This window comes from Numenius arquata, chromosome 12 (genome assembly GCF_964106895.1).
Source record: "Numenius arquata chromosome 12, bNumArq3.hap1.1, whole genome shotgun sequence".
In the NCBI taxonomy this organism is placed as follows: Eukaryota; Metazoa; Chordata; class Aves; order Charadriiformes; family Scolopacidae; genus Numenius; species Numenius arquata.
This window is the reverse complement of record NC_133587.1, coordinates 30,452,985-30,480,469: the sequence shown is the minus strand read 5'-3', so window position 1 is coordinate 30,480,469 and position 27,485 is coordinate 30,452,985. Positions and strand designations below refer to the sequence as shown.

Below are 27,485 nucleotides of genomic sequence, written 5' to 3'. Positions count from 1 at the left end.
GGATATGTCAATACCTTTCTATCAAAAAGTAGAATATATAAGAAGTAGTAGCCTATTTTGAATATAAATGCAATCTCTGTGGAATGGAAACCCTGCAGTTATTAATTTAGCAGGGTAATTCAGAAAATGTTTCTGAGGCATTTACATGAAATGGAAATAAAATGATGTTTCATACTGTACCTGCTCCACTTGCATAGTGTGTACAGATATTTCTCTGATAATTATTCAAGATAATTTGTGTTATGAAAAGGTAGACTGTGAATATAGCAGTCTTACTTTGTTCTGTATTCAATTAAACTGCTGAAGTTATTTATTATTTGTATTACGGTAGCTATATATAGCTCTAAAAATAACTTATTTGGCTGCATTATCATGAGAAGGTAGAAAAATATAAGTGACAAATATAAGTATGATGAATTAATTGCTTCATTTTTCTATTGGATTTGTGTTATTTTGAATGCAAAGAGAATTAGTTTTTGTCTGGCTGTTTCAAGACATTTAGTATTAGACTTTTACTTTTCAAAACTACAATTAAACCTAGTAAGTCAAAGTGGCAGGGAAGGTTGCAAACAAACTGCACTTTTACCTTAATGTTCTTGGAACATGACTTCAGGTACTAAAGTGAAAGGGATCGTAAAATGACGAGAAATGAACAATTTGAAATCATTATGCCCTTCCTTATTGCTGGAACTGTGAAAACAATCTGTTTATAAGTTCCTGTGATGTAATTTGCACAGTATTGCTATCTTACATAAAGGTGAATGAAAATGCTTTTTTTAAGTTTTCTAAATAAACTTAGAAGTAAGAAAATGTCTTAATTTTGTGTATATTATTTCTGTAGTAAAATGAGGAAGTTGTAGTGCATAATTTAGCAAGATATTTTGTTTAAATAATTCTATTTGTGAGTAATGCAGAGATTTAGTAGTAATACTTGATGAGCGTTAAAAATAACAGCAAATTAGCCCTTTTAAATGAGTCCAACTTCAGTAGCCTCCCTGCTGCTCCTGATCGGGCTCTCAGCTGTTTTGGCAAACACCAGCACAGGGAAGCCCGGTCTCCTCCTGGCTCTCTTGGGTGGTAGGTGGGCACTGCGCTTTGTAGTCAGATCAGATCTGAACTCGTGTAGGTTTCTGCAGCTCCAGTTGAACACACGATATTGTGAGGATCTGACAGTACATGCGTGTGATGATCCTCTGTTGCGTAAGGATTTGTTTGTTTGCATTTTGCCGTGGAGAATTGTTAGGTGTGCTCTGCTGACAGCTGTCACAGAGCAGGCGTAGAATTGCTGGGAAGGTGTTGAGCTGAAACCCATCATAAGGGCTGTTCTTTCTTCTCTGGTAAGAAGTAATCCTAAAAGAAAGAAAAAAAAAAAAGTCTTTTCAGCCAGCTCTTCTCATTGACTTTTACTGGCTTTATGTACAAAAAAAAAAAAAAAGAAAAAGAAAGTTAATAATGAAGGAGGGAGGGGAATGATCTGAAATCATGCCAGTTCATCTTTTTCACATGCAAACCTTCTCTGGCTATTTAGAAACAATTTGTCTTTGCATCCTTCCCCTATTTCTGTCATACTTCCTATGTTTGTGTGCTTTAAATGTTAACCGAATGAGATGTGTCTCAGAAACCGTATGCATGTTATTTCATATTATCCATCTCATAAAGGGCAGGACTTGCTGTAGCTTGCTGAGAAGCACTCAGTATTAAAACCATTTTATATTTGCCAACATTTGTACAGATAGTAATCCCAATAAAAGAGGTGTTTAGATTTTATGTTTTGGATTATGGCTTGTTGAATGGCCTTTGAAAAGTTACTTATCCTTGGGTTTCTTTATAGGTAAAATGAAGATAATAAACTTTCAGGAGAGTTGTGGAGTTTAATGTCTTTGTATGTTGCCATTATTGTCTGGAAGGAACCTATGAAAATGTGTAGTTGTATCTAAAACTTATGGGAATGTTAAGCTGAGCCCGTTTAGGTTATTATGGGATCTTTGTAGCTTGTGTGGTCAGGTTGGGGGATTGTGTGTGATGGCGAGCCATCATCCAGTGCAGCAGATCATGGTAAAAGTGAGTAAAACGCTTAGCAGGGAATGAAATCAGATTGGCAGGAGTTAACTTTTCTAACCAGTGAGATCTGGAAGAATGATTATGCTTCTCCAGAATACCAGGCATTTTATTGCTTCCAGGGTTACCTAATGCCAGCTAGGTAATCCACTGAGGCTTGTTCGCATCAGTGTGAGAGGTGGATTGTCCCTTAAAAATCTTCCCTCCCTGCCCTCCCCATTTATGAAAGGGGTGAAGATTGTTCTGGTTAAGTAGAGCTCCTGTAACGCTGTGGTTACCTCACATAACCGAACATAACTTACTGTGAAGGATTTTCTCAGAGCCTGTTACTGACTATGTGAATCCACTGAAAGAATGACTTGGGTTATTTAGCTTTTCAGCTATATTCTCAGTATCAGCAGAGACTGGCTGGCAAATTTAGTCTCCAGTACCCTACAAGTTAAGATGTCCATTGGTACATGTAAGTCCTTTACATGTTCCTGGTAGTTGCCTCCTTCATGTTTTTTTCTCATTGGGTGTTGGCTGCAGGTTAAAGCTAACTTTAAGTTTGTGTTACTACTTTGCCACTATGTTTTTGTGCGTAATCATTTGAATCTCCTGCAAAACAGCCCAAAGCAAAAAAGTCCAGTAAACCCTGGCATTTCATTGGCAGGAAATAGCTAGTTAGACCAAAAGTGATCATCCAGCCAGCAGCAAGGTGGCTCCTGGGTGCTCAGAGGGGTTTTAATATGGGTGCACATGGACTCGGAAGAGTAATAGGTCCTTATGTGTGTTTCCAGAATTGGTTGGGGGATGCAGAAAAGTTGTCCAATGATGTATGTTTGCCTTACGTGCCCTGAGACACAGGTGAGGAATGCAAGGTACAGGAGGGTCCCACCTGTGGTGGACCAAAAGCACCTTCCTGTCCTGGGATATCCAGTGCTGTAGTTATGGTTCATCCAAACACACTCAAAAGGAGAGTCCCTTGTTAAAATGAGAATGGATGTTTTAAAAAAATAGGAACTTGTTTAAAATATTTGGAAGGGTTCATCTGGACTGTTGAGGTTGTTCTTTGAAAACTTCAAAGTAGAAGGGAAAGGCCAGGGGAGAACATCACTGAACGAGAATGTTCCACCAGCCAGAAAATGGTGGAAGCAGCTGTGATCCTTGGCCAGATAGCCACCTCCCTTAGAACCAGATACAGTCAGGTCCACTGGCCCAAGATCATTGGAGGTTATTTTTGTTCACCTCTCATTTAGTGCTTGTTTAGAAAAAATTGAATCGGGGAGTGTGATGAACACCCTTCATTTTTCCATTACCACTTCACGTCAGAATTCTAAACGTCAGAGCTCTTTGTTTATCCCCCTACTGATAGATAGTATATGTCGTATGTAGTCGTGTTCTTATTTATTTTTTTTACTTCCTTTAGAATGCAGAACAAAGCCAGTCACAAATTCCAAAGGAAACGGTAAGAGCTTTGTCTTTTCCATACTGGAAGACTCCCAAATGTTTTTAAATTGATATGGCACTTCTCCATCAAAGTTTCACAGATCCTCCTTTCACCTTATATACTGTAGATGGCTCTCTCTAGCTTTACATTTTAAATGCATTTTTAATGTAATTTCAAATACTGTTTGAATATTAGATGCAATTCAGTTATTATGTACATTCAAGGGCTATTTGAAATTACACCTTTTATAAACAGCCAAAGGCCTAAAGTTGGAAAGTTGAGAGTAGACTGTTAGTTTGGGTTACTTATTGAAACGAATTGTTTAAGTCATGACTATGTGACAAACCTGAGATACAAACACAGAAATTTGGCAGTTTGGTTTTAAGTCTTAATTATATCCTCATATCAAACCACTGTTTGTTAGTTGTTTTTAAGAAACTATAAGGAAGTAGTATGAAGTTTAACCCTTTGAGGGCCGTTACAGGTTTGTATGTGATTTGTCAGTGAGGCTGTATATTGAGGTTGTATACTGTTTATATATTTTAGTCAGTGGAGCAGGATCAGTCTTAATACACATTATACTATTATATGGTAATTTATTTTTCTAAAATAAAAGGTTTATTTTATGAAATATTAACAGAGGATATAACAATAATATATTACCTTAAAGGTATACTGTATCTTAGTTAAAAGTGTACTTCAAGAAGCTCCATTCAATCAGGTACTAATTTTATAATGAAATAGTAAATTAGATTATGGAGAAATTTAGGGGATTCATGCTGGGATTTTAAATTTGTTAGGCTGGTGAAAAACTGAAAAAGCTTGTCTGGATGTTTCAGAATGCCTTACCAGCAATCGTGAGATGGTGTCTCGGATAAAAAGAAAGTGAAGACTAGGTAAAGATGTGTAAGAGCCATCTCAGTGAGGTAGTGAAGGGTACATTGGTTGATACTACTAATGTTTCACGCCAATGGAATGTAACTGCTAAAACGGGTGTTTGGGTTGAATGTAGCATTATTCACTTTTATTACTCTGTCTTTTGATGTCCTCCTAGTCTGAAAGTCATCTGCATAAGGGTTCTGCCAAATCATGGGTGTATCATTGTTTCAGGCATGCCTCACAGTATCTTTCTAGTACATCTTGTTAGTGAATGTATGTTTTTATCTTCATAGTTTCATACCACGTACTGCTGATATGTAAGGAGATCAAAGATCAAAGCCTAGGACAATATTTCTGCCTGTAATTGAATACAATTGAAAATAATTTGTGGGTACAGCCTTCTAAAAGTGTCCTGGTTTTAGGAGTTGAAATTCTGTCCCAAAACCTCATTAAGATTAGGCAGGTTGCCTATAGGTTGTTTATATAAAGCAATTGCTCATCTGTTGCAAAGTTAATGTTTTGTACCAAATTCTGTGTTGAAATCTTCTCTCTACGATTTTTCTGATCAGCTTCCTGACTTAATCTAAAAAGAAAACAAGCAGCTCTCATTTGTTCTCTGTAGACGTGAGCTAAAAATTGCTTGCTAACCAGGGGATTATGCAAGAAGGACAGGCAGTGTGTGAGTAGTTAAGGATTTTGGAAAAACCAGCCAGAAAGCCTTAGCAAGCCTTGGAAATAAGGAAGTGAATTGGGAAACGTGGAGACATATTGGTTAGTGAGGGAATGAAGCTAGAAAGCTGGTCAATACGAAAATGCTTTTTGCATAATGTCTTGTTTTTTTCATTCATTGTGGGGTCGGATTTTTATGTTATTTATTTGAAGGCTCAGCGTGACAGTGATCAAGATCTCTTTAAATTTGCCTTCTCCTGGGTGGGAATAAAAAATGGACTAAATGTGAAAGGTGTCAGTGGGTATTTATAATGCACAATGCTTTTGCACTTACCTCCCTTCTTCCAATCTACTTCACTTTGAATGTTTGATACTCTAGTTCTACAGAACTAATTTTCTTCAGCTGCACATTAATAATACAGTCACACACTTTTTTTTTATTATTATTTTTGAAAGTATTTTTCGTTGCTTTCCTTTATTCTCCTTGGTTCCACCTCAATCTCTGTTTATTCCTCCTCTGTCTACTTTTCAAGTCTTTGAGATTTCTAATCTTGCAATTTCTATTTCTGTGCCTGCTCTGATCTTTGTGTTGTTAGCTGTGAGGTTTTAGTCTCCAAGTGTCAAGGACTTGATAGTAGAAAGCAAAGCAAAAAAACAGCAACAAAAAAAAGGATGATGAAAGCAGTGAAGCTATAGAAATGAGAGAGATGAGAAATACAAGACTTTTTAATTTAAAGGCAAAATGGTTATGGGTTTGTTGTTTTTTTTTTTTTTTTTTTTGTTATGCCTTTGTGGAAAAAAAGAAAAAAATTGCACTTTGAAATGAAAAAAAAAAACAACCCTTGAAAATGAAAGGCCTAAAATAAAATTTGTATGTAGACCCCAAAATATAAAGCATAATTTATCAACACATTATTAACATTCAGGGGTTATGTTCATGTAACTGTTACTTTGAAATGGTTTACACTAAGACTGTGACACTTGGATGCAGTAGTTAGTCTTCATAGATGTAACAAAAGAAAACCTTGACAATTAGGTTTTCTTAATTTATTTATGGCCTGAAATCCTTCAGAGAGTGTTATTTCTCACTACCCGTATAGAAAAGCATATTACTTTGTATTTTGCACACCACCACAGAATACAGATTCTCATGCTCTTATTCTTGAACTTCCATATGAGGAGGTTTTGTAACCTGCTGAGCTCGCAGAATTTAAGCTTTGCTCTCCAGTTATCCATAAGAAATGCAAATTGCTAATGCATCTTCAGCTCTATCCAGTAACTGTGCCCTAGTGAAAACAGTACTGCTGGTTTTACCTGCTGTTTTGCTGACAAACGGAACAGAAGCTCCGTTTACTCCTGAAGCAAGGAAATCTCCTGTATCTTGGTTGAAAGATTATTTCGCCCAGCCGCAAGTTTTTGCCATTTGTATAGCTCATGACAACATGGAACAGATGCACCTATTTCTAAACATGGTGATTATTTGGAATGTAGGAGATTGACCGTAATATGAAAACTAGTAATTTATCATTATTACATTTCTGTTTCTAAGCATAATTATCTTAATCTTGTTACAGAGCATTGAAATGAACTGTTAATTATGCTATGTAAAACATCTGCCAATTAATTTTTCCTCATACTCTTTGAAAGTCAATAGTGTTTCAGTAATATTTTGCTTTTACAATTGTCATTCACTGTTTGTTTTCTGAATTCAGGACACGCAAGTTAACTTTGATGTAAGCATAATGCTAGAAAAATAATAATTATCATATATGTAAGTATTTTCTAGGGAGTGTTGTCTATTGGTAAAAAGAGATTCAAAGTTAGGATTCGGGTTTTCATGATTGTTGCACTCAGCAGCATGAGAAAGCTTCAGTCTTCTGTTCTAATTTGTTTTTCTGTCAAATTGCTGTAAGTGAGCAGAATGTTATGAATTTTAGCGAGTGTAGGATTCGTAACAGTGACATAACAAGAGCGGTTGGTGTGTTGGAACAATATATAAATGTTTAGCAGCCCTGATAGAAATTGCAAATGGGATTGCTTTTTATTTTCTTCTGAACTCGAACATCTGATACTCCTGATATTATCTGAATTTCTTTTTGATCACTGTGTTTTTTCAGAATCCAAGGATAATGTCATGGCTAAACCTAGCAGTATTTTTGGATTGAATTGCTGTTCCTGCCATAGAGTTTTCTGTGTGATTCTGAGTAAATTAGCTAGCTACACTTCTTAGGCAAGAGTTCATCACCTACAGGAATGGGGGGATACCACCATGGTCAGAGGCATTTTGTAAGAACTAATGCATAATTATTTTTGTACACATTTTATTTGCAACTTTTTGTGTTATGAATTTGAGAGAGAAACTAGCAAATGCTTAGAAAGACATAATTTATATTGATTAATGGATGGAAAAATTCTTGGAGCTTAAGCTTGGGGGGAAGAAAACACTGTCACTGTTGAGCTTTAAGATAGTGGTGGTCTGAGTACGTGCGTGCTTGTTTTTTACCTTTGGTAAACAGCTGTTTGTATTACTTCAAGATACGTAGCCGCTTACATAGAACTTCAGCTTTTAGAGCAGCTTTGTATCTTTCAGTTGACGCAACTCTTCCTTCACACAGAACCTTCTTTGGAGAACAGTTCAGAGCTTCATTGATTTACATTGCTGCAATAGGAGATCTAAATGTCTAAAAATTGACCCAAGATGATACAATGACTAATAGCGTCCAACACCAACCAACGGCAGTGCTATCATTAGATACACAATGATTTTATCAAAAGAGGAGAGTTTTGACTGGTGATTAAGCTGATTCTCTTATTTCCTCCATGGTGTTAATAACTGGTGCTGATTATTTTTATACCTTTTTATCTTCTAATGGTAGGAGGCACAAGGGTGATTATGTTTTAAAAGCCTTTTTTAGTGCTATTTTGAGTGGTTTCAGATTATATTCTTAATAAAGTTGTGACATAAGAAGCAAATCACTGGCCACATGAAAGAGGTAGTGAATGTGTGATCTTCTGCAGGATACTGTTGTGTTTACAGTCTTTTCCCATAGGAGGTACTCTAGTATTGAATAGCATGTTCTGGGGCATTAATGAGTTGAGCTGAGATATGAATTCCTAGTGAATAATTACAACAGTTGAGTGACTGTGTTTATGAATGCTCATTGAGTACTCTGAATTTCCTGGAACGATCAGTGATAATCCACACAAAATTCTGTGTAATGCTGTGCTTGGGACTGACCCTCAGGCTCATAGTTTTGACTCCATCATCTGCAGATGATTGCCCTGGGCTGCAGTGTGGCACTCCCAGGCTGCTCTGGGCAGCACTGCGGGGTGGCTTCACCCGTTTTCTTAAAGCTTGTATTGATAACGCTGGCTAGTTGCCGGTTTTGTGGAAGGCAAGGTGTGTGTCCCTCCACTGAGGTTCTCTAACAGGGCTGCCTCAGTGCCACCGTTGCACAGTGATGTGCACGCATCATTATTTGCCATTACTATACTATTTCCTACCTACCAGCTTAGGTTATTTTGGATAATAAGAATCAACTGTGTAAGGCATTTACAACTCAAACATCAGATACAGGGTGTGAGACTGAAAGGGGCAGCCAGGTCCTTTAGTTGATCGTCTCCTAGCACAGGCAGTAGGGTCATCAGGTTCTTTTGAACACTTGACCTAATTTGGGTAAGTGCAAAGTTCACTTAAAATTAGTATTTAAACCCCGAAAACTCATTGGTTGTGTGCTTTTACTGCACTGTTGGCTTTAGACTCTTGGAGTTGATTTCTCCTTGCTGTTAAGTCCAGGGAAAATAGTGAGATTAAGTGGTTTGCCACGGTTGCCTGAAATTCCGCAGCAGGAGTAGGAGTAAGACACAGGTCAGTCCCAGTGCCTCGTATGGACATTGCCTCATGTGGAACATGTTTCTTGCCATGAACTTCTACAAAGGTGTTATTTCTGTTTCAACTTCGTTTTTCTGTCTGGCTTTCCCAGACACTCTCTATCTGTTTCTTTAGTTTTTCAGGTCTTATACAGCCAATAGGCCAGTGAGAGAGAAGTATAAAGACTTTTAGGGAGCTGTGTCATTAGTGTGTTGGGCATTGAAGTTTTCCTTGAACAAGGGATAGTGCAGAGAGAGCTGTAGCTTTGTAGGCTTCTTTGGCAGAGCAGACACCTGCTGTGTATCTAGTCCCTTGGTTTTTGCTTCTCTAGGATAAGCATCTTGTAAAGAAATGGGGTTAGCATTACAAGCGCCTATTTGTTTCAGAGCATACAGTAGGACCACAAAGTTTGAGTAGGAACAACAGTTTGGAGCAGGGTGTGTTGGGCTGAATAAAGCACAGTCATTATGGTAACAGCAGCAGACTAGTCCCCGTGTGAAGTTCAGAGAGGCATAACCAAGAAAATATTTTTAGCGGTCTGATCAGTTGATTTGAAACGTAGAATCCCAACTGCTTAAACCAGTTTCTGTGACAGCCCAGATCAGAGTGTTAGCATTAGGGAGAATAATGTTAGCATAGACAAGCAACGGCCGTCCTATAGAGACGAATAACAACCATGTGGATGTATTTAAACATGGGCTTTTGCAAAGCTTTGCTTTTTGTACTAAATGAAAATCACATGCCAGAATTCTTGTGCTTTGGAAAACATTTAATTTTTTCCTAAACCATTTTTTAATCTATCAAAAACATTAAACTGAAGACATTTTTGAATGTGGAATATGTTTTTTGATACTAAATTAAATCCTTAAAATGGACATAACTGGAAACGTAACGGGCCTGTTTTGTGGTGTTTTCATGAGCTAGCATTTCTGCATATAAATACGTACCAAAGTTAATCCACATATAATATGCAAAAAACTTTTCCTTGATGGGATAAAAATTAAAGCAGGCCACATTTTCCATAAAATCTTAGAATTCAAATGTAGTTTTTGATATTTAGCAGCTGCTGTTTGATTTGAACAAGAGTGCAGTCTTTGCCAGATGTGACATATTAACTTAGCTAATATGAATAATGAGTCTCAGTGTATACGTGCAAATAAGACTCATTAGTGTTTATCTAACATATGGGAAATATTAAAATACTTAACCTAGGAAAGTTAGAAAAAGAAAGCAAGCATAAGAGTTTTAGTTTTTCAGTTGGCATAAGCCCTATATCATTTTATGACTAGGTAAGAAGACACTTAAGGCCCTTATAACCCGTAATGCAACACATAATTGTTTTATTTAAACAAAAAAAAGCAGGGGGAAAAAGATAAAAGGCCTTGTATTTCAGGAGGAAAGCGGGTTGGAGTGTGCATGTCAGTATTGCATCAGTAGGCAGGCTTTTCTCTGCTGGAGGTCCAGTTTTAAATCTGAATGAGCTGCTGGAGTTGTATTTATCTTTAATGCCTACCCACGGCAGGATGCATCAGCTCTCAGTTACTCCTCCTCAGGAGAGGTCCCCACCGAAGTTGGAGAGGTGTGTTTCAGGCCACCTACATTGCTCTGTTTTCAGTACCTCCAGCCATAATACATCTACATTTTTACAAGTATTAAACAGCACCCCCCACGAAACAGTTGTTGACCACGGATGCTGTTTTGCTTCCTTAGAGCTCTCGATTTACACATTCTACATTTCCATATGTGATGGCATATGATAAAAGTGAGAGTCATCATCTTTTGGAGTGTCTCAGTTTAGAAGGTGGCCTGATATGACAGCAATGTCACCCACCTAACTTGAAGGACAAAACAATTTGAGTCATCTCTGATGTCAAGAATATTTTTGCACAATAGCAAAGTGAAATCTCTTTCTTGCATATATCATGCATGTTTTAAAATAAGTATTCCATTTTGTTATAATAATACCGAGGCAAATTTTACTGGTTTCCCAATGTATGGGAGTTGTAATTTCTTAGTATCATTGGTGCCTTGTGAGAAAGAATAATGAATTCTATATTAAAAAATTCTAAAGATTGAAAATATCCTGGAAAGGGCTGCGACATTAGGTTGGAATTCCCAATTCGTGGGACCAAATGACTAAACCTAGGATTTTGCAAATTGCAGAGCTTTTGCTTTCCTAGCCTATACTTCCTAGACCTGGTGGGCTTTTAACATCCATGGGACTTCAAATCGTCTTTCAAGAATTTGAGATTTTCAGTCCAGACAAATTTGAAAGAGAGAAGATGCATTTGTGAGGCAAAAGGTTAATAGATTAACAAAATAGTAATTAAATAGAGGCTAACAGGCTTAGGGTGGTGATGTTAGGAGTCTGGACACAGCAGGATTTGGGGGCAGGTAAGGTGAATAGTGTAGATAGGGTCATTGGAGGCATTAAGTAGGGTTTGTGCTATATTTATCATGGGAATTTCATCATGGTATAAGAAGGGTGTGTTTGTGTATGTACATGCATATGCGTGTGCGTACAGCAGAAGCCCTGTACACATTTACAGAACATTTACAGAAGCCCTGTAAATGTTTTCATGTGTGTTATATACATAATTTGGAAGTAAAGGTTACCCTCTAAGAGTGGGGATACAGAGCTTTAGTAATTGCTTGTGTGAAAGAAAACGGGAGTGCACTGGATTTTTTGCTGAGAGTCCATGATTAACTTATTTCTTTTCTCTATACATAATCACAAAGTAACTTGCAAACAGGTTTCAGTGGCTTAATAGCTGCTGAGAAGACAGCATGTCTAAGCTTGCCAGAGAATGAACTTTGCTGGAGAGAATGCAGTCAGCCACTTCGGAAACTTGTCCCAGCTTGGTTGAAAATTGCTTCCCCTGTTAGATGGGAGGAGGCTTTTCTTTGCTGTTGGGTTTCTTTTTTCACCCATCTCATGCTGTGCACTCACCAGCTGAAGCCTGATGAGATTTTATAAGGGGAAGAAGTCCCAAGCAAGAAATTTCTTCATGCTATTTAAAACATAAAAGGATAAGGAGGAGATGCTGTTACTAACATGATGAAATAGACTTACTGCACTTTTAGTCTCAAGATCCATTTTAATATTGTTTATAAAATTAAATCAGATTTGATGAACAGATCAGAAACCAGTGTTATGTAGAAGAGAAAAATAATTTTCTCCTGTTTAACCAATAGCTTTTTTTAATCTCCCTATATATCGAAGCACGACCATAAGTTTGCTCTAGTCAGGAAGTTTGCCTTTAAATTTACAGTATATTTATATTGTATTTAAAAAGTGAAAAACTTATCTCAAATGTAATTTAGTATAAATTGATACTAACTATGAATTTGAACCAAAATAAAAAGTCACCTACATATTTTATCACCAATCGAATTTTTATTACAAATTACATACTTGAGCAGCTTCATTCATCCAGCTGAAGTCATTTCAGATGACCTTTTCCTCAGCAGGCTCTGTCTGAACAGAATATTGTGCTGCTGTTAATTGTTTTGGACACAGTGTGTAAAAAATCTTAAGGGATTTGAATTTTGTTGTTCAGGGTTCGCAGTACATAATTTCGCTTGCATGTTTACTGCTGGCCTGTCAAAGTATATGAAGGAATAAATTTCTCCCACAGATCAAGTAATCATGAAAATAGTGTTGAGGTGTTTGATTGACATAGTGAAGCTGTTAATTTAGAGTATATCAAGATCAAATGGAAGTTATTGCAATTAGGAAGTGATTGTGTTCTCAGCTGAAATATTTAAATGCTGCATTTTAGATTTTTGTGCATTTTTATGCTGTCTCATGGATGTATTAGGGAATTTCTGTGGTTTATTACATTTAGATACTTAAACAATTCCAGTGCAAATTTTACTTTTTTGTAATAGCTGATATTTAATTGATTGGGGAGAGTTGGTGTATGTGCAATGTTTCTGTAGTCTCTAAAGGGCCTTGGGCAACAAAGGATTCAGCCAATCTGAGGCTTTGTTGGGGTTTTGTTTGTTTTTATTTTTACAACTTTGGTTTAAAATATTATGGTATCAGGCTAAAATCTTCCTCCTTATTTCTCTGAGAATGGCTCCTTTATGACATGCTTAGAGGTTCCTGATCGCTATATAGTTCTGTTCCAAGGTTTGTACATAGGAAGTTGTATTCAATATATCATATAAAGCAAGACCTTCTTTGGTGCCATGGTGTGACACAAATGTTAGAGTCAATACTTCCATATCCATTGAATCTTAATGGTTGAGTTATTCTTGAAAGCCACATTTTTCTCTTAAGTATTCTTGGGAAAAATTGTGGGATAGTAAAAAGACATGTTTGTTCTCTATATTACTTTCTCTTTTTAAAATCTACGTTGAAGTATATGGTACTGACAGATGACACTCAGATTCTAGAGGGCAAAAGGCTTCTCATGTCCCTAAAATTGCAGACACAGGTATGGAGTTGAAACAAGCTGGCTTAGTTGAAAAAAGCTGTGGATACCCCATGAAGTCCCTAAAGTAATTTAGCCTTAGCCAAGTAGCGGTAATTTTTTCTTTGGTTGAGTTGAGCAATTTTCTCATGGCTTCACTACTTCTGTTCCAGTGCTGAGGCTGCTGTTTCTCGTTTTTTTCACGTGCATGGTCTACTCACTCATGTGCAGCTGCTAAAGAGAGGTTTCTTCCTCTAAGGTTTAGGCCTTAAGTACCACCTCCACCTCGGGTGTCTGTAGCCCAATATTAGCATGAGATCTTTTCCTTACTTAAGGCTGTAGAAAACAAGCGAGCAGAAGACTCACATTAAGAACAGCGCTGAGCTGACAATGCAGCTCTTTGGTCTTGCTGAAGAGAAGTAGTGTAGAAGCCATTAGTGAAGTCCTTGGGGATGCTTACTGAGATGCACTCTCCAGTTGACCCTTTGGCACAAAGAAGTGCAGCAGATAGGGATGGGCTGTGCAGGGAAGCACCTTAATTCTCTGCCCTGGAAGGGAACTGGCTGTGGCTGAAGTTCTGGCATATTTTTTAGAACATTTAAAAATTCTGGGGGAGGTGGATTGATTGTAAATTTATGATAACAGTAGTAAAGAAAAATCCAGTAACCTTATGTGCGTCCTTGGATTACCCATATATCCTACCTTGGCTTTATCTCCCTTTTGGCTTGCCAGCTTTTATTCCTGCTATTTATTAAGGAATAAAAGTGATCAATGTTACAGAAACTAGAAGGTAATTTGCGTGTGTCTCAAATTGTTTTATTCTGCAGCCACCTGATGAAAGATGCACCTCAAATGTATGCTGTAAGTAGTGCTTCTGTGCCCCAAACAGGAAAATAAGGGTTTTAATTTTCCCCAAATTTGGGAAATATTATTTAGATCTGGTATTTTTTCCATGGGCACAGTGCACCTTTCCATGCCTGACAGCTAGCACAGATCATGCTGATTTGCATGGCCAAGAGATGATTTGAATAGTGGGATTCATAAGCGAGGCAGCTTAGCTGTGGCACTTGGAATAGGGGGTGTTGATTGTTGGGGTTTTTTTTTTTTTTAATTGATGAAGCATTATGCTTTGTTATAAACAAAAGATGGATTGAGACATGCAAATAGTGTCTAATGCAGGGAAAAGGGCTGGTGAACACATTAAGGTTCATGCTTTTAACCAAGTGGGAAAAGATAGAGCTCCTGTTTTATTTCCCTCGGCTGTTCTGGTTCTCTGCAGTCTGACTGCCTTCCCATGTGACATTTTCGCATTGCGTTTCTAGGTCAATCGTGACACAACTAGCATGCTTGTGCCCAAATTGATTATCTCAGTCTGCTGTACTCCACATGGCTTTCACATTCATCTTTGCTGTAGTCTGTGTTTGGATTTCGGAAGAGCCTGTCAGCTTTGCATTTCCTCAGGTCTTAAGAAACAGGGGTGGCTCAGCAGGCACATGTTAACTTCACATGTGTGTTTTGTCCTGCTCCCAGTATTTGGAAGTAGGAGAAAAATAGGAGGAGCCAGCTTTGCCAATAGACGAGAGTGGTGTGGGAAAAGTTGATATAAGATCAGTGTTAATAAGGGAGGTGATATATTTGCTAAGGTTATGAAAAAAAATTGGCCAGATTAATTCTTCCAGAGAAGAACTTCTGATTGTCGGACATTACTGTGCACTGGCTGGTGGGCGTTCTGTTACTCTTTCTCCTTCATATGGGTGAGAAGGAACCAGCACAGTTGGGCTCGTGAGCATCTTTCTGGAGGCCAGACACTGGGCCCACTGCAGAGAATTGCCTTTAAGGGCATAATTTTTTTCTTTAATTGATAAAGTTATAACGAAAAGTGGTTATAACCGGTTTGTTAAAACTGAAAGATGGTCAGAGAGAAGTGGACAATGTCTACTGCAAGGGGCAGGACTGGTGAATAGCTCATCCCTCCTGTTCTTCCTTTCAGCAGCAGCCTCTCGAGTGTAAGCACAGCTCCTCAGGGCCTGACCATTTTCTTTCCTGGGTGCTGTGCCCATGCCTGCTGCCTGGACAAGTGCCACAGCACTGGGGAGGGGACACCCCAGGGCCCCCGCTCCCAGCCTGCTGATACCCCAAGCTTGTCGGGAGGTGAAGCAAGAGGCCAGTCTCCTGTCCTTGCATGGCTTTCAAATGCGTGGAAGGGTGTCACTGAGCAGCTCCTTTCCAGGGACTCTGGCAGGTCTGGGACTGTCTACAATTCCCGGTGTTCATAACCTGGGATTGTCCCAGCAAGGCTAAAACTGTGTGTGAAGGGCAGGGAAGAACCAAAGGCGTGGGTAAGAGGACAGAGGTGAAGGGCAGAGCTGGGAAAGACGGGAAAATTGGCACTCAGAGCTGGATTTGATGCTAAGCCTGGCAATAGCAGAGAGATGTGCTGTTGCAGATCTCAGCTGTGTAATTTTCTGGTTTTCCTAAGACAGCTAGTTTTAAACAAAATGAGGTGAATGAGTAATTTTTGAATTTAATTTTCTTGCACTTAGTTTCTCCCCATGACTGCAAAGCCAGAATAGATGATGATATTTTAAAAATTCTGTAGGTTTGCAAGTAAGAAAATATTTCTAATACAGCTCTCTTTTGGCTAATAAAATAGCAGCTTACGTGTGAGTTGGTATTAATGGCACATTCAGTAATGACACACTATTCAATTATTTTACTAGACAGAGAAGCACTTAGACACAAACATAAGATATTTCTGAATCTAGGCATCAGCTGGAGGTGCACTATTTGTGCATGTTTCTTCGAATAATTACCGTGGAAAATATTGTGTCATTGTAGTTAAAAGCAGGTTTTTTTAATGCTAATAGCTGAGGGAAGAGAATTCCCAAAGAGAATGCTCTTCTGTAATCCCATGTTAATCTTCCCGACAGAAAGCAGAAGAGGAGGAGCTTGTCCTCACACCTGATGGCACCAGGGAATTCCTGACATTCGAAGTTCCACTGAATGACTCTGGGTCAGCTGGACTTGGTGTGAGCGTCAAAGGTAACCGGTCAAAAGAAAACCACGCCGATTTAGGAATCTTCGTCAAGTCCATTATTAACGGTGGAGCAGCATCCAAGGTGAGAGGGAACAGCTGTGTATCTTTGTCTTCCTCGGTTTTCCATAATAAGGCTGTTTTGAAAATAACTACAGATTCAAGAAGAATGAGATTGCTCTATAACTAGCTTTTTCCAGTTACACCATCAGAGGTAACATTTAGATTTCTACTCAGATTCACACATTTGCACATCCCAGGATTTAAACAGCCTTTACAGAACTCAGGAAGGATACGAGCAATCTGTGGTGCAGTTCAATTAGTATGCTCTTTGTGCAAAGAGGTTATTATAATAGCTTGCAGTGCAAATCTATAATTGGAATAGACATTTCCTACAATGGCTGCAATGGAAGCTATTATACCAGTGTTCATTTGGCCATAAAGTACTAAGACTAAGCAAAGTTGTTTGATTATTTTTCTTTTGGTCCAACAGACTGAACTTCTTTTGTGTGTCTTTTATGTAATTAGCTATGATCTTTCCTTTTCCAGGATGGCAGGCTTCGGGTGAATGATCAACTAATAGCGGTAAATGGAGAATCATTATTGGGCAAAACAAATCAAGATGCTATGGAAACTTTAAGGAGGTCCATGTCCACTGAAGGAAACAAACGGGGAATGATTCAGCTTATTGTGGCGAGGCGAATAAGTAAATGTAATGAGGTAATACACTTTTGATATCAAAACTCTGAGTTTTTACTTCTAAAGTATTTGTGTTTTAGGAGATGTCATGTTTCCTCTGAGACATGGAAAATAATATTTGAGAAGCTGAAGAGAGAGAGTGTTACAAAATGATCTGAATTTCAGTGTTAGACATGCTAACCTTATTACCGATCAATAAAGTTTTTCTTTTGAGTATTTTCATCAATGAATAACAGGAAACACTGAATAAAACAATATTGATTTTGTAATTGGATCCCACTGTTTACGTGATTTTTGTTCTTTGGAGTTTTTTATGGAGGTCTATTGAGTCTTTCATTTATAGACTTAGTGTTAACTGACTTGCTTCTTTGTCACTTTCAGTTTTTTAATTAAGAGTAGAGCTGTTAAATTTTGTTATTGTATTTTATCTAAGTAATTAAAAGTTCCATGTAAAGATTCTGTAAAACTTCATGCAAATAATTCTGTTATTTTGGATTTTAAATATGTCGTGTCTTGGCCTTCATTGCAGGGAAACATAAAATACTGAATTTAGGGTGACACGGCAATTCTTTTTCTGATATTATTTGCAGCTTCTGTCTCCTCCACTGGAGTGTTAATGTGTTGATGTTTTGAAACATTTTGGTGATTTCTGATAGTTTATAATCTAGCTTAATGTAAACAATACTATAGAGCAGAAATATGTGGGCATATGATGCTGAGAAGGACTGCAGATGCTGTGGAGAACTGAATTAGACTTCAAAATGATTTTGACAAATTGGAGAAATGCACTGAGTTAAATAGAGTGCAGTTGAATGGTGGGTCAGGGAAGCATCTGTTCTTTAAGACATCTAAAAGTCATTCTTTCATTCTTGTTAACACCGGTAAGGTCTTATCAGAGATGTTATTTCTTGAGCATCATGCTTCAAAAATGATGTGCACAAATTGGTTTAGTACTGCTGATCTTGCCTAGGGGGAAAGGGAATGGTTTATTTTTCAATGCATAAAATTGATCTTAAAAAAAAATCCAGTTTATAGCGTATTATAAAATCACATTTGAAAAGACACTAGTCTCTCTAGAAGTATTAAGCTCCCCTTGAATAATTTCTTATACACAGCTTCAATACACATGCACACATTTATGTATACATGCTGCTAGAAAGCCAGCTGGGTTGCACACAGTTTCTTGCTTGGTATTGAAGGAATTCTGACCATTTTGTATTTGGCGATGTCCTGTTCTAGCCATAATTCTGAACGCAGGCTCCAGAGAGCACAGACTGTCCATTGGAGACTGTCTTATTCCTACTCAGTTTCAGATGTATTTTATATGCTACTACATAGAAAGGGTGAAATATTTCAGACTATTCCTGTGTTTAGGTTGGGTTTGGGTTGTTTTTTTTTTTCCCCAAAAAGGATATGGAAGATGTTCAGTTCTCTCTTAGTGAAAGTCTTCTAGAACAAATGTACCAAGACAGTGTTTGTAAATATGATGGAGCAAATCCAGCAATGATGAACCCAAGGCGTTGCTCCTTAAATCCAATAGATTTTTTTTGCTCACTCAAGTTAAAAATAGTTTGGCACCCTACATCTGTTTAACATGCGATAATTTTTTTTTTTGCAGAAATCACATGGCAAAAATGGCACAGCTCAGTCTACATTATATGTGCTCCAAGACGAAAGAACTGATCTTAGAACCAGATTTAGATACACTAAAATGTATCTGTAGAGGGAGCAGTATGGGCGTCCTTTACCATTTTTTTGTGGATTTTCCCAGCTCCTTAATAAGCTAGTGAGATGAGCAATAATAATATGGGAAAGTGATGATATGCAATTATTTGTGTAGTGATCATTTTTGCAAAATAATGTTCGTAACTATTTTTTCTCAGGAATTTTTGCTTTCATCATGTTCATTCAAAGGAAATAACAATGTCAATACTGTTTGCATAATTTAATATGATGAAAGCACAACTTGCGTGGACATAAAGATATTTACCTGCTGAGTTGGCATTATTCAAGAAGCTGGTTTTCTGAAAGTCTTGCAATGTCCATACTTCAATGAAATGAAAAGTGAAGGGAGAATATGTTTTCTTGGCATTTTGCAACTAAACCCCAGTTCTTTGTTCAAGAATTGGATGCATTTAAACTGTAGTTATTATTAATCAGATATGATGTTGATGAGCTGTGATAATATTATTTATGTATTGTGTAGACGTGGTGCTTAGGGACACGGTTTAGTGGCGGACTTGGTAGTGTTAGGTTTATGGTTGGACTTCATGATCTTAAGGGTCTTTTCCAGCCTAAATGATTTTATGATTCTACGAATACCATATATGAGTATGGTTTTCAGTCACCTTAGCCCCTAAGTAATGGATACATGGACTGAGACCCAGCCAGAGAGCCGCACTGCACAACTGAGCATCGCAGTGATGTTCACTTTCCCATGGAGCATCAGATATTGGCCATAACTGGCAGCCTCAGCTATAGTATGCTTAATTTAGCAACTTAGATTACTTAGATGCACTGGCAAAAAAGCTATCCCCTTAGAATATTCCTGTAGCTGCCACCAGCCTAGTATACAGTCTCAGCAAAGATTTTTAGTATTAGAACAAAAAATAAATGACATCTGATTGGCAGAAAATACAGGAGCTTGCAGATTAGAACTAAAAGCATCAGAAGGGCAGAACCTGACTTGGTAAATCACACCTTTTACCATCATGTTCCTCAGAACTAGGGTTTTACTGTTTTTTCTTAAAGACAAAAAGAAATGTTTACCTTTTGAGAAAGTATTTCGCTGGTGTTTTCTATGCTTTTCTTTCTCTTTCGTTTTTCCAAAAGTGTAACCATAAAATAGCAACAGCAACAAAAAAGATCTTGTTCAACTGATTTCTTTCTTGTGTTGATTCAGCATTGTATGTGCCCACTTTATGGATAAAAATATAACTTACGCTCTTGTTAGTTCTGTAGAACTACTTTTAAGCAGAACAAGCTCGATTATATTTACTTTTGTGCATTGCCAACAGCAGTGTTCATTCCGCTCCACCCCAGTGGTGTGGTCAGTCCTGGGATGTGGCGCCCTGGGGTTCGCCACGGAGCCATGGAGAAGCCGCAAGCATCTCGGAAGGGGAATCTGTACAAGGGGTGATAATGCCAGTGCAGAAAAGAATTACGCTCAACAACTGGATCATACAAACACTTGCTATCTGGCTGTTAGAAAAACAACAGCCAAAAGAACAAAAAACCCAAGCCTCTGGGTTTTTTTTTTTTTTCCTGGCTTCAGGTCCAGTAATCGTTTTGCATTTGCAAAGTCAAACTGAGTTCTTTTGAGATAGATAAGCAATCCAGTCTGCTTTTTTCTTCAGTAAAATTGAGTTTGAATTGGACTTTAAGAACGTTAGCAGTATGAATACTGTTCTTTTGTTTTTAATACTCATTTTCATAATCAGCCCTAAGAATTGCAGAGGAGGAGGAAAATCATTTGACGGCATGGTTCTGCAGAGTGCCGTTTCTCTGTGTTTCATTTCAGACCAGACTTTTTCATGTGCATTTTGTATTTTGGTTGCTGTCTAGAAGAGAGGATGACTCAACCCCTGGTGTCCTGGCTTTAGAGAAGCAGGGACAGTTGCCTCCAATCTGCTGCAGAGGAGCTGTTTCTTTGCCAGAAGGCTTTCTTAGGTTTCAAAAGGCAAAGTCTACTTAACTGGAGCATGAAAGGGTTTCAGACCAGAGATGCCAGAGTTATTCTCATACAGCTTCAACAGTTCTCATGTTATAGCCTAAGCCTCCAAAGCAATTATAGTAACGATAAAAATGTACATAAACACCATAAGAGTATTATCTCGTCTTCAGAGAGGTAGTGAGGAGATCATTTACATCATCAGCCCTTACCTAACTGTAAACTCAAAAGAGACCACAAACTTCCCAGAAGATAAAAAGCATTTTTATGCTGTTGTGGTTTTTCTGAACGGAAGAGTAGCCTGTAGAAAGAATCTTCATTGACTCACCAGGAGATAGAATATAATCCATCCAAGTTTTCAAGTGAATTATCTTGTAGTAAATATTGATATAAGCATGGAGTGAGTGGTAGTTATGAATGAACTCAGAGCCAAAACTGCGTATCTGGGTTTTTCTCCTGTTTGCATTATGTCTACACAGAGTACAGTAATATAGTTAATTCTGTAAGCCATGCTATTACAAACCTTGCAAAGCTTTAATATCTCAACCACTCCAGACAAAATCGCACAGGGAATATTTGATGGATGCTGCTAGATTAGTGTAACAAAAATATTTAGTTTGGGATTTGGATATATCTAAGTTTCCCTCCCCTCCTCCCCCCCGTTCAAAAAAGTTAAATATGCTGTTCAATTCTGTGTTTTCAACTTTCAGCCTTGCCCTCTGTGATCAGCATTGTGTGTTGATTCCTCAACTTTCCTTTATAAGCACAAAAAGACTTTTAAGGTATGTTTCCAAGGTTGTGCAGACAGTGGCAAAAATGGGAAGAATAACAATAGTAGTGACTTGATATTCGTATACGGCCAGTATTTAACACCTCAGTTTTCAGAAGACATGACCATCAACTTTTCGGATCTTTAACTAGAGGTTGACATTTTTTTAGTTACCAATGAGGCTAAGATTTAAGGAGAAACACTGGAGCTCCTTGCGCCATGTTCTGCTAATTAGTGGTATTATTATGATTAGCCTGTATGGGCAACCAGCTGCTGGCTGTATGGCCGTAATGCGTGCACAGCGCTGAGGCATGACTGTCAGGCAGATCCGTGCAGCTGGCGGCAGTATGCGCTGATTCAAGAAAATAAAGGTAATTGTTACTTTTGGAATCCTGCTCTTTTCAGTCCTGTAACCTGGACAGCTTAGAGGCACAGATTGCTCATCTTCACTCTGTTCATGTCACGCACAGGCAGCGCTTGTCTGCCATTAAGAGAGAGAGCATCACCGTTTTCCTCAAAATGAGAGATTTCAAGGTTGGGTTTTTTCTTTTCATATCTCCCTTTTTTGAAAGAATTAATGTCCTGCCAAGCCTGCCTGAAAAAACAGGTTTGCAAATGATTTGCAGATCCCCAAATTTCTTTCTACATGCCTGTTATTTTTGCTCCAGTTGCTGAGTTGAAAACGGAGCATACCGTGAAGCGGAGAAAAAGTCATGAAGCCAGACCATATAAGGACCTCATCAGCTGTTTAAATAAATTGACTGGTAGACAGATCAGTGAGAGAGACTGTCCAAATGAGTGGTTTCATTATAAAAGAAAGGAAATAAGCAAATATCTATTTTTTTTTTGGTATGTGTGGAAGTATAAAACATTCAGCATCATTTTTCCCTGCATACATTACCTAGTTACCTACTTTGAAATTGATATGACAGGTTTGTTTTTTGTCTTTTCTTGCTAGATTAGATCTGTGACGACCTTCTGAAGTTCATTTAACTATTGAAAAGTCTTTAGTATCTTCTCCAAACATGGTGATTTCACTGTTTACTCCCTCCTCCCAAGTCATTGATAAAGCTGCTCATCAGCAGTAGGCTGTGCCCAGCCCTGATCTCTGGGGAGACCTACAGCTGACTCTTCTGCACCCTGAAGACTGATCTTTGTTTCTAATCCTTTAGCCAGATTTCAATACAGAGAATGAAAACTTAGTCCAGTCCTATGAAAACAGTTTCTTTAATGCCTTTGATATGAAGCCTTGGTAAAGGCTTTTTGAAAATGCAAATGTGTCATGTCCGATTCATTGCTTGAGAGCTTGGAGAGCTTACTGGCTCTTGGTGCAACTCCAGCATCCCAGTGAGGTGGGATTTCCCTATGGATGTCCGCCTTCCTCATGGACCTATGTCCATCATTCTCGGTGATCTTACTCTTTTTTGTAGATGCCACCATTTTTTCCAGAAGGGAGTTCTGTAGTTCCCAAGATCCTCTCTAGATATATAGGCAACCACCAGTCCTCTGGCACCATCACCATTCGTAACAGTATGTTGAACGTTTTGGCCAGCAGTTATGCAATTTCATGGTTGAGTTCCTTCAGGGCTTTTGGGAGAATGCCATCCAACCTGGGTGACACATTAACTTCTCACCCACCCATTTGGTCTAATCCCCTCAATGTCTTTAGCAGTAAAGACTGAGGCAAAGAAAGAATTGAGCTTCCTTACTGCAGAATTGTCCCTCAGTAACCCTTTCACTCTTGCCATCAAGAGGTAAAACTGATTTCCTGTGCACCTTTCTATGTCTGATGTCCCTAGTGACCATTTTACCATCAGTCTAAGCATCCTCTGAAGGGTGCTGCTTAAATTCTTTCTCTCAATTTCTTGGGCCATATTGGTGTGTTGTTTTTTTTTAATTGTGACACATTTTACGTGAGCTTCTAATACAGGAGTTGTTAATAGCCTCCTTTTAGGCCTCTGCTGGTCTTTTTGGTGCATGATTTTCAGTGTACTTAGGTAAACTTCTAATAGTAAACACCCCAAGAAATATTTTTAAAAGTTAGTTGCTGCGAAAGTATGTGCATGGTGTTCTATTTTGTAGTATCTTGTGTCTTCTCTTCTGCCCTCCTACCTGCCCCAATTTATTTGGGCTTACTTTTTTCGCCTTTATCCATTTTCTATCCTTGGTATCAACTCACAAGCTCAATCTTGGCCCAGGTTCCTCCCCATACCCCATAACCTACCACCTAACTACATTTTGCAGAGCTGTGTGGGTTCCTTCCCACCATTCTGAAAGCATTTTTTGGCTTCTGCTTGCCTTTTAACATTGTCAGAACAAGAAAGCAGTATTTCTTAGAAACACTGTACTAATTTTACATTTACTAGTGCATGATTGTGCATGGATTGACCCATTTACTGGCTATTTGCCTACATTTTCGTGTCTTGCAAAGTCTGTCCCTAAAGCAGGATCCCAGCTTGGGTGGTAACAAAGAAAACCATATTTAATATTGGTAGCGGTATTGTAAAAGTGTCTCTGTTGAAAAAGAAAGCTGAAGCATTTCGGACATCTTAGCCACAGTACACAGATAAGAAAGGAAAAAGAAAGCCTGGAGAATAATTCTGTGTTACAGAAAGAGCTTCAGTACCCTGGATGCAGTGTAATATATAGCACATTTGTATACTGGCTTCTTTAAAATCCATAGTGCTTGCATGCCAGTATTTGGATAATTTTCTGAAGGAAAAAGGGAGTCTGATTATTGTTTCTTTAAAAAAAAAAAAAAACAGAAGATTGTTTATGCTTTGAATATTTTGGCAATGTTCTTGTGCATCAACTTTTTTAATATTTATGTGCATAACTTCAGATAGGATGGATGATGGTGTTTAAGTAAAAAGGACCACATTAGTTGTCCTTTTATCATCTAGATAAGCAGCAGCTGGTCTAGTTAGTACAGACAGTGCTTTAGCAAACAGCTGGTTCTTATCTGAATGACAAAGGGCCAGGGTAGAGACCTTTCTTATTTAAAAAAAAAAATATCTTGTTTCTATTTTTATTTTAAGAGAATGGAGAGAAAAGGAGCTACAGGCAATCTGTAGCATGTGAGGTTTTATTGCATTTTTACGAATATATCATTTATTATAGATCAGTGCTAGGAGCCAGAGAACTCTCTCTTTTCAGCCTGGGGAAGAGAAGGCTCAGGGGGATCTTACCAGGGTCTATAAATACCTGACTGGGGGAACAAAGAAGACCGATCGAGACTCTTCTCAGGGCTCTGCCTAGTGCCAGGACAAGAAGCAAGAGGCACAAACTGAAATACAAGAAATTTCTTTAAATGCAAGAAAAAAATTTTCTTCTGAGAGTGTAGTCAGCCACTGGCACAGGTTGCCCACAGGGTTGTGGAGCCTCTCTCCTCGGACTTATTCAAAGTCCAACTGGGAAAGGCACTGGACAACCTGTGCTTGCTGACCTTGCTTTGAGCAAGAGGTTGGACTAGATAATCTCCAGTGGTTCCGTCCAACATCAACCAGTCCGTGACTCGGAACCATCCCACCAAGAAATTCTTCTGCTAGGGGTAGCTATTCATACAAAGTATAGGGGCCAGTTGCTGCCTAGATTGCTTTTCTTGCCAGGCCTTTAATGAAGGGCAGGAATTTGTACATCTTTGTTTATATTGCCTACTCTTTATCAGTTAATCAAATTAAATTATACCGAGTAGCACTGATATCAGCTAAGAGAAGGAAATGGAATGTGTAATTTAAGCTCTTTATTAGCAATGCATCAGGAAGAACAAGTCTGTATTTGAACTGCAGTCTTGCTTTGGACCTTTGGTCTCTTTGTCTTCCCCACAGCGCAGTTTCCAAATTCAATGTATTTTTTCTTACACAAACTTTCTGTTAACAATGTAAGGAAAATTTTTTTTTGAAAGCCAGTTGTGTAATTCCTGTATAATTTTTGCTATTTTTAAGCGGCATTGTATCTTTTGTAAAATATTTGTGTAGTTGGCTGTCAATGCCTTTGTTTAAAGCTATCTTTTGAGATGCTAATTAGAAATTGAAAGAAGTTTTCCCCATAAAATGATAAAATACGTGATTCTCTTTACAAAACACAGCCATCTAAGCACAGTGCTCTTTTATTTACCCTGTACTTTACTACTTTACCAGGAGTGAATTTCTACATATTTCTCTGATTCAGAGCTTTTTTCTTGTCAGTATCTTTCTGAAAATCTCTTGAGACCTTCCTACAAATGAATTCGAAAGTTGATGGGTTTTCACATAAAGAAGGACTGTGCGATATGGCTCACTAAAAGCTGGACACTTGTTACATAAAGTCATCAATAGAGCACTGGGAGAATAAATCCCAAAGCACTTCGATATTTTCACACCTTATTTAAAGGCAATGGAATAAAGGTTAGTTTATCATTTAATGCCTTTATCATGCAAGTTTAAGCTCTCAAGCAGTTTAATGTTGCTGTGCTTTTTTTTTCTTACAGTGTTTCACAATTTAACATTTCTATTCTTTTTGAATTTGCCTTAGATTCCTTTATAACAGAGGCTACAAATATTGTTTAATTTACTTTTCAGTAAAGCTGTCAGTTGTAATCTGCAATTTAAAAAAACTAATAAAACAAATCCTCATTTCACAATTTAAACCTTATTGAGTCTAATTCACTTGCACTGCAAGTTTATTATTCTCCTGCAGCTTGACGTGCCTCCAATTGTAATTGTGTTGACCCTCCGATGCAGTAAATCTCCCCAGTGCTTATCAAACTGGGAGAGATAAGTCTACAATTTGGAACTTCATTAAATATCTCATTTATATTAAACAGATGATGGCTTTGAACAGAAATAATAATTTTTACAGGCTCTGAGACCTCCTGATTGTGGTCTCCTCGACTTTGTGATGCGGTGTTTTGCAGACCCCCACCCCTCCGTGTACCGGGCGTTACGCCAGCGCCCCAGTGTCAGGAGTCGTTAGCCCAGCGGGCTGACTTCAAAGCCTCTGCTGTGGAGACTGCAGCCGAGTGCTCTGTAGCCCTTGAAGCAGATTTTTAAAAGTCTTTCTTAGCGTACATTTCTTAGTCGTCTGGTGATTGTGGATAGCGTGCTTAATAATGGGCAGCTGTTTAAAGAAGAAAAAACTACCAACAAATATGTTGCTTGCTATTGTAATTCCTGAAACTATGAACTACTCCTCTCGTGCTTATTCCAGTCCTTGGAATAAGCGTTCCCAGTGGCTTCAAAGAGTTTGCAGTGTGCTCAGTATCTTGCAGTATCTGGTCCCTGCTGTATTTCAATACTTATAAAATATGTGCTGTGGGATTTGTGTAAGACATTGCTCTTAAGTTTTAACTATACACTTCAATATGAAGAGGCGTGTTGGTGAAAACAGCTAATGCTTTGATGTCTGAGTTCATACGATTACCCTGCAAAACACATCTATTTTTTAATATTTGTTTATTTTTTAATAGCGCTGGATTCAGTTCACAATGTTTAGATGAACCGGTTTAATGGTCTCAGCGAAGCTCCTTTGGTAGCATCACTGAGTACCAGCAGGGTGCTGGAGCTCAGGTGAACCAAGAGCCTTAGGGGCAGGAAGGCTGGATGGTGCGAGGGCTGGGTGATGGTGTGGGGAGTCTTTATCTCCGCAGTGAGTGGCTGGGTGCTGACACATTCGGCATCCGAGCTGACTGGCGAGTGCCCGGGTGCTCGTTCTCCTCGCTCCTAGGGGCTGCTTTGCCTGGCTAAACCCAGCTAGACAATATCAAGTCACTTGCTTTGCCTCGCACAGGCACTGCTTTCCACTGAGCTCTGATTCTCTGGAGCTCACTGAGGAAAACTCAACTTTTTCCTCTCTTTTTGAAAAATCTGAGAGGCGTACGCAGGAAAACAAGATAACCAGCTTCTGCAAGCAAAGGCTGAGCTGGGAAGTTGCTCAGGGGAGCCTTCTGACAGAGAGCAGCTGGGGTGGAGAGGCAGCCGTACATGTAGTCTTCTCCCCTGTGCATGTGGCC

The 27,485-nt window shown here is 38.4% G+C and overlaps 1 protein-coding gene across 10 annotated transcripts in view; it reads left to right on the top strand.

The window, feature by feature from the left end:
• The window catches only part of PARD3 (par-3 family cell polarity regulator), a 458,715-nt gene that overhangs the window by 260,296 nt on the left and 170,934 nt on the right, over positions 1-27,485 (top strand). For 5 of the 10 annotated variants that reach the window (XM_074156974.1, XM_074156977.1, XM_074156973.1 and 2 more), the window contains exons 12-14: positions 3,467-3,505; positions 16,255-16,443; positions 16,908-17,078. In XM_074156974.1, the coding sequence (XP_074013075.1) occupies positions 3,467-3,505; positions 16,255-16,443; positions 16,908-17,078 (399 nt within the window). The remainder of the gene's footprint in view (positions 1-3,466; positions 3,506-16,254; positions 16,444-16,907; positions 17,079-27,485) is intronic. The other 5 variants (XM_074156981.1, XM_074156982.1, XM_074156980.1 and 2 more) reach the window with 1 other exon arrangement.